The sequence below is a fragment of the Phodopus roborovskii genome, unplaced genomic scaffold (assembly GCF_943737965.1).
Source record: "Phodopus roborovskii unplaced genomic scaffold, PHOROB, whole genome shotgun sequence".
Classification (NCBI taxonomy): domain Eukaryota; kingdom Metazoa; phylum Chordata; class Mammalia; order Rodentia; family Cricetidae; genus Phodopus; species Phodopus roborovskii.
The window spans coordinates 31,029,901-31,040,356 of NW_026126480.1; the positions used below are offsets into that span (position 1 = coordinate 31,029,901).

Genomic DNA, 10,456 nt, shown 5'->3' on the forward strand with positions numbered 1-10,456 from the left:
GGAAGGTATTGGCAATCTTCCTGTCTCACCCCACCCCCTGGCCCCAAAACACTGCAAAAGTTACAGGTGCGTGGGAGATCATGCCTGACTAGTTACGTGTGCTGGCGTCTAAACAGATCCTTTAGTTGTTCAGCAAGCACCCTTCATCACTGAGCCATCTCCCCAGCCCCTATTACATTCTTTTAACAATCTTTCACAGCTCCCCAGTCCCCATCTAACCCTCCCTGCAGCGTACTGAGGCAAATCCGGCCTCTTGTTTCTTGCATAACCCAATTCACAGTTCCTGCCTGGTCTCGTGCTCCCCTGCTTGGAAACTAGGGAGCATGAGTGTAAACATTGTGTTATTACTAGGTCACTCTGTTGACATCTGTTGTTTAGTCTGCTCAGCATCCTTTCCTTTTAGGCGGAAAAATGTTGCTTTCAGGAACTGCCTCTCCCTGTCACTGTGGCCTGTGGGTCACAAGGTCCATGTCACCTCCAGTGCAGAGTGAGTGAGGCCACAGCTCAGCCCCAGTGATTGCTGCAGAAGTCGGTGGGGGTTCTTTTCCAGGGTGTGATTGGATTGTTAGAAACTGTGATTTGAATGTTCTCTCTGAGCTTGTGAGCTGGGCATTTAGTCCCCAAGGCAACAGTGTTGGGGTGGGGCCTAAAGAGAGGCAATTTACCTTATAAAGGTTCTGTTCCCATGAATGGGAGTTTTGTCGTTAAAGAAGGGTGCTCTCTGTCTCCCTTTCTCTCTCTCCCTCTCCTTCTCCCTCTCATTCACATATCACCAGAGGACACCCCAACTTGTTACTTGTCCTTCTGCCCTGGGATGACACTGGGATGCAAGAAAGCAGAGGGCGGGCCTTTACCACAGGCTAGTGCCCACTCCTGGGCATTCCCAACCTCTAGAGCTGCAAGTTGAATACACTTCTATTGTTTATAGATGACCCAGCTTGTGCTATCCTGTTATAGCAACACAAAGTAGGACTAGGGCACTAGGAGATCAAGGGAATTCCTACTTGGTGAGTTGAGGAGCAGTTTTATACAGAGAAACTGTAAATATGTGCGGCCCACCTGACAGTGAGGATCATCAAGGGGAGAAAGTGGCAGCATCCAATGACATGGCTGGGATGCCTGGATGGAGCTGCGTCTAAAGCATGTTACCTTAGACATCCCTTAGGCTTTCAACCAATCCACTCTTTTCTTCTTAATATAGGTTCAGGTTGGTTCCTGACACTGAAAGCCAGAAAATTCCTACCTGGGAGCCACTGGAGTGATTCACTGCTTTTCAAGAGCCCTTGGGCTGTGATGAATGTGATGAAGAGGTGCACTGGGGACGTGAGGGGGCAAGAGGGAGAAAGGGGTGTAGAAATGTTAGGTGTATGCCCAATGGACGGCATTCACTCTGTGTGCGGTGCATCCACCCTGCTCTGAATGTTTGTGTCCCCTCAAAAATCTAAAGACTAATCTGTGGGATATTCCTGTCACTGTGATTGGTTTAATAAAAAAAGCTAAACGGCCAATAGCTAGGCAAGGTTTTCGGGTCAGAGAGAATGCTGGGAAGAAGTGAGGAGGCAGAGGGGTGGTCAGACAGATGTGGAAGAAGCAGCATGGGAAGTATGTAGATGGTAAACGAACCTTGGGACAGCACATAGATTAATAGAAATGGGTTAATTTAAGTTATAAGAGCTAGCTAAAAGCAAACCTAAGCTATTGGCCATGTTTTCATAACTAGCAATTCTCCATGTGGTTATTTGAAAAACTCCCCCTTATGGCACAGTGGTTAAGAGCACTGACTGTTCTTCAAGAGGACCTGGGTTCAATTCCCAGCACCCACATGGCAGCTCACAACTGTCCCTAACTCCTGTTCCAGGGAATCCAATGCCCTCATAAAGACATTCATGAAGGCAAAACACCAATGTACATAAAAAATAATTAAAAAAAACACAAAGAACAACTCCCCTTAAACTAATCTGTGGTATGAATGTTAGCAGGAGGTAGGGCTTTGAGGAAGTCCAAACCATCTGTGCCTATGATTAGTATTAGATTTCCATCACTGCGATAAAACAACTGAGATGAACCAAGTTAAAACAGGAAAAGTCTATTTTGGCTGATGGTCTGTGAGGTTGCAGTCCATAGGTTTGCGGCAAGGCATTACTTCAGGGTTGGGAGCATGTGGCAGATCAAAACTTTTCACATCATTATGGTGGGGAACTGAAAGACAGACAGGCTTGACATCTTGATGCCCCTCCCAGTCAATGAGCTACATCCCTAGGCCCCACCTTCCAAAGGCTCTGTGTCCTCTCAGTAGCACTGTCTCCATCAGGTGACCTTTGGTGTCCTTATAAAAGAGGCCACCTTCCATTTCAGTGGCTCATGCCTTCAATCAGGGCACTCAGGAGGCAGCGGCTGACAGATCTCTGCGAGTTCCAGGCCAGCCTGGTCTACATAGCAAGCTCCAGGACATCTGGGCTACATAGTGGGACTTTGCACTCCCATTGTGTAGGTTTCTACTGCCTGTTCCAGGGGGATCCATCATCCTCTTATGACCTCTTGCAGGCATTGGTACACGTGTGCTGCACATACATACACACATATAAAAATAAATTTAAGTCGGCAGCATTTGCCTTTAATCTCAGCTCTCAGGGACATAGAGGGTAAGTGGATCTCTGTGAGTTCCAGGCCAGCCTGGTCTAATGCTGTTTGGAACACATGTGTTAAAGACTTTCTTGCAAACTGTGGTACTGATGGGAGATGGCAGAACTGTTAAGGCTCTGTGGAAGCAGAGACCATGGAGGAATTCTGCTTACTGGTTTGAATCTCACAGCTTGCTCCAAATTATTCTCCGACCTTCATATGCATGCAATATCAATGTCATGTGCACACACAAAATCCCCATACTAAATAAGTAATACATGTAATAAACATGCAGTATTTGTCTGTCTGATCTTGGCTTATCTTATTGAACATAATGATTTCCAATTCCACCCACTTTTCTGCAAATGTCATGATATCATTTGTCTCATGGTTGAATAAAATTCCATTGTACACAGATACACCACATTTCCTTCATCCTCATGTATTGATGGACACCTAAGCTGGCTCCCATATTGACTTTTGTGAACAGAGCACCAATAAATATGAATGTGTAAGCATCTCTGTGATTAGCTGATTCAAGAATCCGCCAGGCAAAAATACCCAGGAGGCATAGAGCTGGGTCACATGGTGGCTCTACTTGCTGTTGTGCCTACTGAGTAGTGAACACCCATTTTTCAATTCTTTTGGGTATAAACCTAGGAGAGGATTATTTATCACTTGACAGCTTTTACTTACTGAGAAATCTCAAACTTGTCCATTTTATTTTCCATGGGGTCTGATTCTCCAGCTCCTCACTAAGACTTGCAAGTTTCTTTTGTTTTTGTTGGTCTTAGTTAGTAATTCCAGCGAGTGAGAAGTGATATCTCACTGTGGATTGATTCTTCATCCCCTGATGGCCAGTGATGCTGAAAAATCTTTTTCTGAATTTATCTGGACATTTATACATCTTCTTTGAAGAAATTCCTATCCCAGCCCTCTGTCCATTTATTCTTATTATTCTTATTATTATTATGGATTTTTTTGAGGCGGGGGTTCTCTGTGTAATGGTGGCTGTCCATGAACTTGCTCTTGTAGACAAGCCTGGCCTTGAACTCAGAGATCTGCCTGCTTCTGCCTCCTGAGTGCTGGGATTAAAGCATGTGCTTCCACTGCCCATCTGTTCAGTTTTTAGTTGGCACATTCGCTGAATGGTAAGAGCTTTATGTTTTTTGCTTTGGAGCCAGTCTTGGAACTTGAACTCACTGAGATCTGCCTGCCTCTGCCTCCCAAGTGCTGGGATTAAAAACTTGTGCCACTGCCGCCCTGTGAACATTTGTTTTTCTAACTGGAACATCATCAGGCATGGTAAAAAAAAAAAATTAAAACTTAATGTATGTGTATGTGTCAGGGCAGAGCATACATGCAGATGTCAGAGGAATACTTCCAGGGGCCAGTTTTTTCTTCCCACCACATAGCTCTTGGTGATCAAATGAATGTTGTTAGGTTTGGTAGCAAGTGCTTTTACCTGTTGAGCCATCTCACCTGCTGAAGTAGCGTAGCAACTTTTATGGAGCTTAAAGAAAAAAAAAAAAAAAAAAAGATTCAGCCAAGGATGTAGAACCCAATCACACACACACACACACACACACACACAGGCAAGTTTAATGGGTTCTTCAGCAGAAGTACTCCCTAAATAACCAAACAAAAGTTGGCATGTGCATTGTGGAATTGGTATAAACCCCATTTGTTTGCATGAAGCAGGAATGTCTCCTGGCACAGGGTTCCCTGATGCTTGGTGGATTTATGGGTTGATCATAGCACTAGAATGACTCACATGTGTCCAGCGCTGACTTAGAGGGCAAAGCTGGAAGACCCCTTTCTCACCCTGGCTGGAGGTGACTTCTGTATACGATCAGGGGCTCACTGCTTCCTGGGTTCAGCCTGACTCCCAGCTCTGGCCTGGAGAGTTGTTGAGCGTTGTGGGGGAGGAGGTTGGCTTTCTACCTTCTTTAGTCCTTGGGGGGCATCTGAAAGGGAATCAAGTGTCTCTTTTGTCAGTTACTTAGTCTGTAAGAGAAGCAATCACTTTTTAGATCTATATTTTCAAGTCTCTTTGGAGTTAAGCCTTGGCTCAGGCTGGAGACTATTAGACTGCTTCTCTCTCCCAAATGGATATGAACTTGAATCCTTGTAATGAAATTCTTGCACCCTCCACATGAAAATGTACATCTATACAAATGTGGTGACAGTAGGGTAGTTTCAAAACTAGATAGCTATTTTTGCAGTATCGAGGACTGAACTTAAGGCCACACACTCTTTTAGCCTAGAGCACCACCCTTCACTCTGCTTATTTTACAAAAGATAATTTTAAAAAATGTGTGTGTGTGTGTGTGTGTGTGTGTGGTGTTTGCACTCACGAATGGGTGTTACATGCACATGTGGCCATGCTCAGCAGTGTTTTGTGAATGCTGGATATATGAACTCAGGTCTTCACTCTTGCACAGCAAGTACTCTTACCCACTGAGCAACCACTCCAGTCTGTTACATTTAAATCTTGAAACAGTATTTAAGTTGCCCAGCTTGGCCTTGAACCCACTCTATAGCATAGGCAGGCCTTGGACTTGTGATCCTCTTGCCTCAGCCTCCTGAGTGGCTGGAATGACAGGCCTGCCACATCAGTCTAGGCTGGGTCTGTGGCTTGTGAGAAGAACAAAGGAGCATTGAACTGGGATGTTCTGTTAGTCTTGTCATGTGATACCCTGAACTGTGTAGGACTGCAGAGACCTTACCATCAAGGACACTCCAGACAGAGCTGTCTGATCCTGACCTTCCCAGTCCAGAGCTGAACGGCCTCTTTGACTTTGCTTCTTCTTCTTCTTCTTCTTCTTCTTCTTCTTCTTCTTCTTCTTCTTCTTCTTCTTCTTCTTCTTAACTTTTTGAGTCAGGAGTGTGCTCTTTTGCCCAGGCTAGTCCAGAATTCATTATGTAGCACAGGTTAGCTCTGGATAGCTCCCTTGCCCCACTCAGCCTCCCAATTGCTGGGACTATAGGTATGTACCACTTTACACTAATTAATTAATTAGTCTTTGTGACAGGGTCTCACTGTGTAGACATGGTTGGCTTCAAACTTGTTGTATAGAACAGTCTGCCTTTGAACTCACAGAGATCTACATGTGTCTGCTTCCCTCTGCTAGAATTAAAGGTGTGTGATACCATACCACAACACACCTAAATTTTTGCCTTTTTTTTTTAAAGCTTATTTCTATGTGTATGGGTGTTTAGCCTGCATGCATGTCTGTGTACCACAAGCATGCCTGGGACCCTAAGGTAAGAAGAAGGCATTGGGTCCTTGGTGACTACAGACAGTTGTAAACCATCATGTGGGTGCTGGGAATCAAACATTGGTAGGTCCTTTGAAAGAGCAGGTATTATAAACCGATGAGCCATCTCTTCAGCCCTAAACATTTTTCTTTCTAAATGGCTCAGCTGTGGTGTTCCCTTATAGGCATAGGAAATAAGTAGGGCGCTGTATGTTCAAAAAGCACATGCAAGTGAGAAGTCCAGAGAGGGCACACACAGTGCACAGCAAGTCCTGGGTGCACCCTGCACCCTGATAAACCAGAGGCCTTGTTACTGTCTTTAATATTTTAAGCCAAGTCACGATTTCAACTTGCTGGTGCTGGGCACTGGTCAGCAGTCACTACACACCTGTCATTCTACTGGGGCCCGCAGGGCACATCGGGAGAAGACATGAACTGTATGGGCACTGTGACAAGTAGCCTCCAGCTAGAGATATCAAAACTTGTAGGAATTTCCCCAGCCCACTGCAGTAGGTCAAACCCAGTCAAACCCAGGGCAATTGTTGTCCCACTAGCTACACAATGAGTCCCAGAACTCCTGATTTCTGAGAGAATCCAGGAATCTGGATTTAGGATAAATCTTGCACATTTGTTTGAGACAAGGTCAAACAATGAAACCCAGGCTGACTTAGAACTCATGTAATTCAGAGTAGCCACGAACTTATGCCTAGTTCCCTGCCTCAACTTCCTAAGCGCTGGTGTCACATGGCTTTCGTGGATCTTAAGAATTGGCTCAGCCACACAATAACCCTATGTAAACAGAAGAAAACACCGTAGACCCAAGCAAGATGTTGGGCTTGTGTAGAAAGACAGTAGTTAGGATCCTTGTATAAACTGTCTCAATGGAGACAGGATATCCCCATCCCCCCACCCCCTGCCCAGGGAGCCATCCCCCTCTCCCTGCCCCCTTTTCGGGTCCCCAGAAGAATGTCTTCATCCCACCCAGCAGGACAAGAACTGAGCACTGCTGGCTGAGAGGATCTGGGAGGTCCGGTAGAGGAGTTGGGTTTGTGTCTAGGGAGGGTTGGGAGTGAGGAAGGCGGGGCCCTGGCGTGGCCAGCCTCTGGCGACCTCAATCTCCGGGCTGAAACGACCGGTTGTTCTCAGCCTCCCTCTCTGACCTGCTACCCCGGGCATTGTTTTCTGTTCTCCAAGGTCGTAGGTGGCAGGCGAGGAACGCCTGGGTTCTGGCTGCTTGCCAGCTCTGTGACCTTCGGCCCTGGGGCCACTGGGCGGCCGCGCCTCCTCGACGGGAGGAGAGGACTCCTCATTCCCCTGGCTGCTAGCCTCTACCGGAGGCTCCGCTATGGGCTCGCGCAGTTCCCACGCTGCGCTCATTCCCGACGTGGACCACATTCGCAGAGAGACCGGCTGTGAGTGTGCGGGGGTGGGGGAAGTCCAGTAGTCTGCAGGAGGGCACAGGAGGTTTAGTGTAGTGTAGAGGGTTCCCAGAACGGAGCTTGAGTATCCCAGATTGCAAAGACTTAAGAGGGCTTGGAGCCTGAGTCCGGGAACCCGCGCTCCTGGAGCTGGGAAACCGAGATCCTGGCATCCGGATGGCAGGAATTTTAGTCTTTCTTTGAGAGCCAAGTTTGAGGCGGCCGGGGTTGAAGGCTCAGATTCGCTTAGGCATCCTGGAGCTCCGATGGAGGATGCAAGCAGAGCATGACAAGAGATGCAGAGGGGTTGACTTCAGTGAGAACTAGGGATCTGGGAACCTCTTGGATTTCCAACATAGTGTTTCCTTGAGTCAAGCTCCCTCCAGCCGGGTTGACTCCCCACCTGGGCCTGGGGTGGGGGTAACGACTCTCCCTCCCTGCATCCCCACCCGTTAGTCTCTTCCTTATGATTGAAGCCTCGCTGAGGGTGGGGAGGTGGAAGACCCTGTTATACAAAGTTGGTGGGTGGAAGGGAGGTTGCAGATGAGAATAAGCCCTCTTAGTTCCCGGCCCATGTCCCCGGAGCTGGGGTTTCTTCAGCGCACCCGGATGTACGCAGGATCTGGCGATTAAGTGTTGCGAGTCCTCTGCTGTCTCATCCCAACTCCTTCTCTTCCACAGTCTCACAAGCCAGCCTGCTCCGCCTCTACCACCGGTTCCAAGCCCTGGACAGGGAGGAAAAGGGCTTCTTGAGGTGAGCAGAGATCTAAAGCCCCTTTGCCACTGGTTTTCTGGTCCCACTCCCCCCCCTCTCTGACACCTCTATCTGCCTCCTTTGCCTCATTGCTTTGTCTTCACAGCCGCCTAGACCTCCAGCAGATCGGGGCGCTGGCTGTGAACCCTCTGGGGGACCGCATTATAGACAGCTTCTTCCCCAACGGGTGAATCTTGGCAGGCTGGAGGAGGGGAGATGGACATGGGTGGGAGGGAGGCTACAGATGATGGCAGTCTAGGTGACCATTGTCATTCTCCATTCCTGCACCCATAGAAGTCAGAGAGTGGATTTCGCAGGCTTTGCCAGGGTTCTGGCTCATTTTCGACCTGTAGATGAGGAGGATGCAACAATCCGAGACCCCAAGCAACCTGAACCCCTAAACAGCAGAATGAACAAGTTGCGCTGTGAGTGTGTGTATAAGACCTGTTCAAGTGAGACCCCAAGATTTACCCACACCAGGGAGAGGCCCAGGAACCTCTCACTCCCCTTGTGAGCCCGATGAGGAATTAATGTTAACTCAGGGAGTCTCACCTTCCTCTTCCCTGCTCCTTTCCCAGTTGCATTTCAGCTCTATGATCTGGATCGTGATGGGAAGATCTCCAGGAATGAAATGCTACAGGTTAGAAAACCACAGGGTGCATCAGATGTGGGCAGGGCAGGATGGCTAAATGGTGTGGTGGTGGTGTGTGTGGTCATAGTTTGGGCTGGAGGAGCAGTCTCTACAGCCTTTCTTTATGACCACCTCATCTCCCACCTCCCAGGTTCTCCGGCTGATGGTTGGGGTTCAGGTGACGGATGAGCAGTTGGAGAGCATCACAGACCGCACAGTGCAGGAAGCTGATGAAGATGGTGATGGGGCAGTGTCCTTCATGGAATTCACCAAGGTTAGGAGTGGGGATCAGGAGCCCCTAGGACAGAAGGTCATGGGAGATAAAGTTCACTGGAGGATGGGAGAGACCTGGGGCATATTGATTGGGAGATGCTAGGACTCCAGGGGAGGAGGTGAGGTGCATAGGGTTGAGATTCAAGCCTCTTGACTTGATTACACCCATCTCTCCTCAGTCCTTAGAGAAGATGAACATCGAACAAAAAATGAGCATCCGGATCCTGAAGTGACCCCTATGCCTTTGACTCATGCAACCCTCCATAGACTTGGGATTTATCCTCGGGTCCCTTGGAGGCAGGATCCCTATAAGATATATTCTTACTTCACAACTCTATTGAGGACTGGGAAAGGGAGTTGGAGGGGTGTGTGCTGATCTCATTTGGGAGCAGATTTGTGAATCAGCCAATCTTTTGGTTGCAAGTGACTGAAAATCCCGCCCAAAGTGACATGAGTTAAAAAAGTGAAAAAAAAATTACTTGGGCTCATGTAATTAGACAGCCCAGAAGTAGTTGCCTTTTGGTAATCGGGATCCAAGGACAAAATTGATGTAATCAGGATTGAGTTTTGTCACCTGAGTTTCTCAGCTCAGCTCAGCTGCCCTCTTGAATTGGCTTAACTCTTTCCTTTGGTGGAACGGGCCACCAGCACACCAGATCATATCGTCCTAGCCCACTAATCGAGGGGGAAGAGACTTCTTTTTTAAGTACACCAACCAAGTATCATCATCCACACAGCTGGAGTCTTTTCTCCCTCTGTAGGGGAATGAAACATTCTAATTGGTCATGCCTGTGTCATGTAATAATTCTGAAGCCCCATATATAAGGTTTGAAGTGTTAGGATAGAGTGAGAGGTATTTATTTTAAGGAAAATGAAGTAATGATATCAGAAAATGCACGTGTATGTTTATGTTGGTTTTGCTCAGGCAACACAAATTATGCATCTCCTTACCACTTGGTCGAGCAAGTGGAGGGAACCTAGAAATGTGGCCTCTGGGATGGGTTTTTCTCTGATTCCCTGGAAGAGTAGAAACATGGTGGGAGGGAGGACAATGTGCAAATAATAAATCATACATACTTTCCTAGTGTGTGTAGTTTCTTCAAGACTTGTAGAATAATTCTGTTGTATTTGTGGTAAGATGCTCACACATCAGCAGACTGAAGAATAGAGTATAAAGGTCACATTGAGGCAAAATAGACAGAAAAAAAATTAAAGGGGCATGAGAAAGGAAAGCAGACCGTCACACAAGAGGCTGGTTGAAGTCTCCCATAAACCAAGTCAAGAATTCACACACACACACACACACTTTCAAATAATAATGTTAAAGCAGGGACTAAAGAGATGGATCTGTTGTTAAGAGTACTCACTGTTCCTTCAGAGGACCCAGGTTCAGTTCCAGGCACCCACACTGGATGTTTCAGAACAGTTTGTTACTCAAGTTTTGGGGAATATAATGCTATCTTCTGACCTTCCTAGGTACTGCATGTATATTGTGAGC

At 47.2% G+C, this 10,456-nt stretch overlaps 1 protein-coding gene across 1 annotated transcript; it reads left to right on the plus strand.

The window, feature by feature from the left end:
- The first annotated feature begins 7,000 nt into the window (after positions 1 to 7,000).
- Positions 7,001 to 10,039, plus strand: Chp2 (calcineurin like EF-hand protein 2). The gene is made up of 7 exons (XM_051192864.1): positions 7,001 to 7,294; positions 7,982 to 8,054; positions 8,161 to 8,241; positions 8,349 to 8,479; positions 8,633 to 8,694; positions 8,837 to 8,959; positions 9,138 to 10,039. Exons 1-7 carry the CDS (start codon positions 7,228 to 7,230, stop codon positions 9,189 to 9,191), a joined length of 591 nt encoding a protein of 196 aa, XP_051048821.1. The 5' UTR covers positions 7,001 to 7,227; the 3' UTR covers positions 9,192 to 10,039.
- Positions 10,040 to 10,456: the final 417 nt, after the last annotated feature.

Excerpts from the sequence above, each read along its gene's own strand:
- Chp2 (XM_051192864.1), top strand. The coding sequence starts at position 7,228 with ATGGGCTCGCGCAGTTCCCACGCTGCGCTCATTCCCGACGTGGACCAC. Across the intron at positions 8,055-8,160 it reads GAGGAAAAGGGCTTCTTGAG|CCGCCTAGACCTCCAGCAGA; the intron begins GTGAGCAGAGAT and ends TTGTCTTCACAG. Across the intron at positions 8,242-8,348 it reads GACAGCTTCTTCCCCAACGG|AAGTCAGAGAGTGGATTTCG; the intron begins GTGAATCTTGGC and ends CTGCACCCATAG.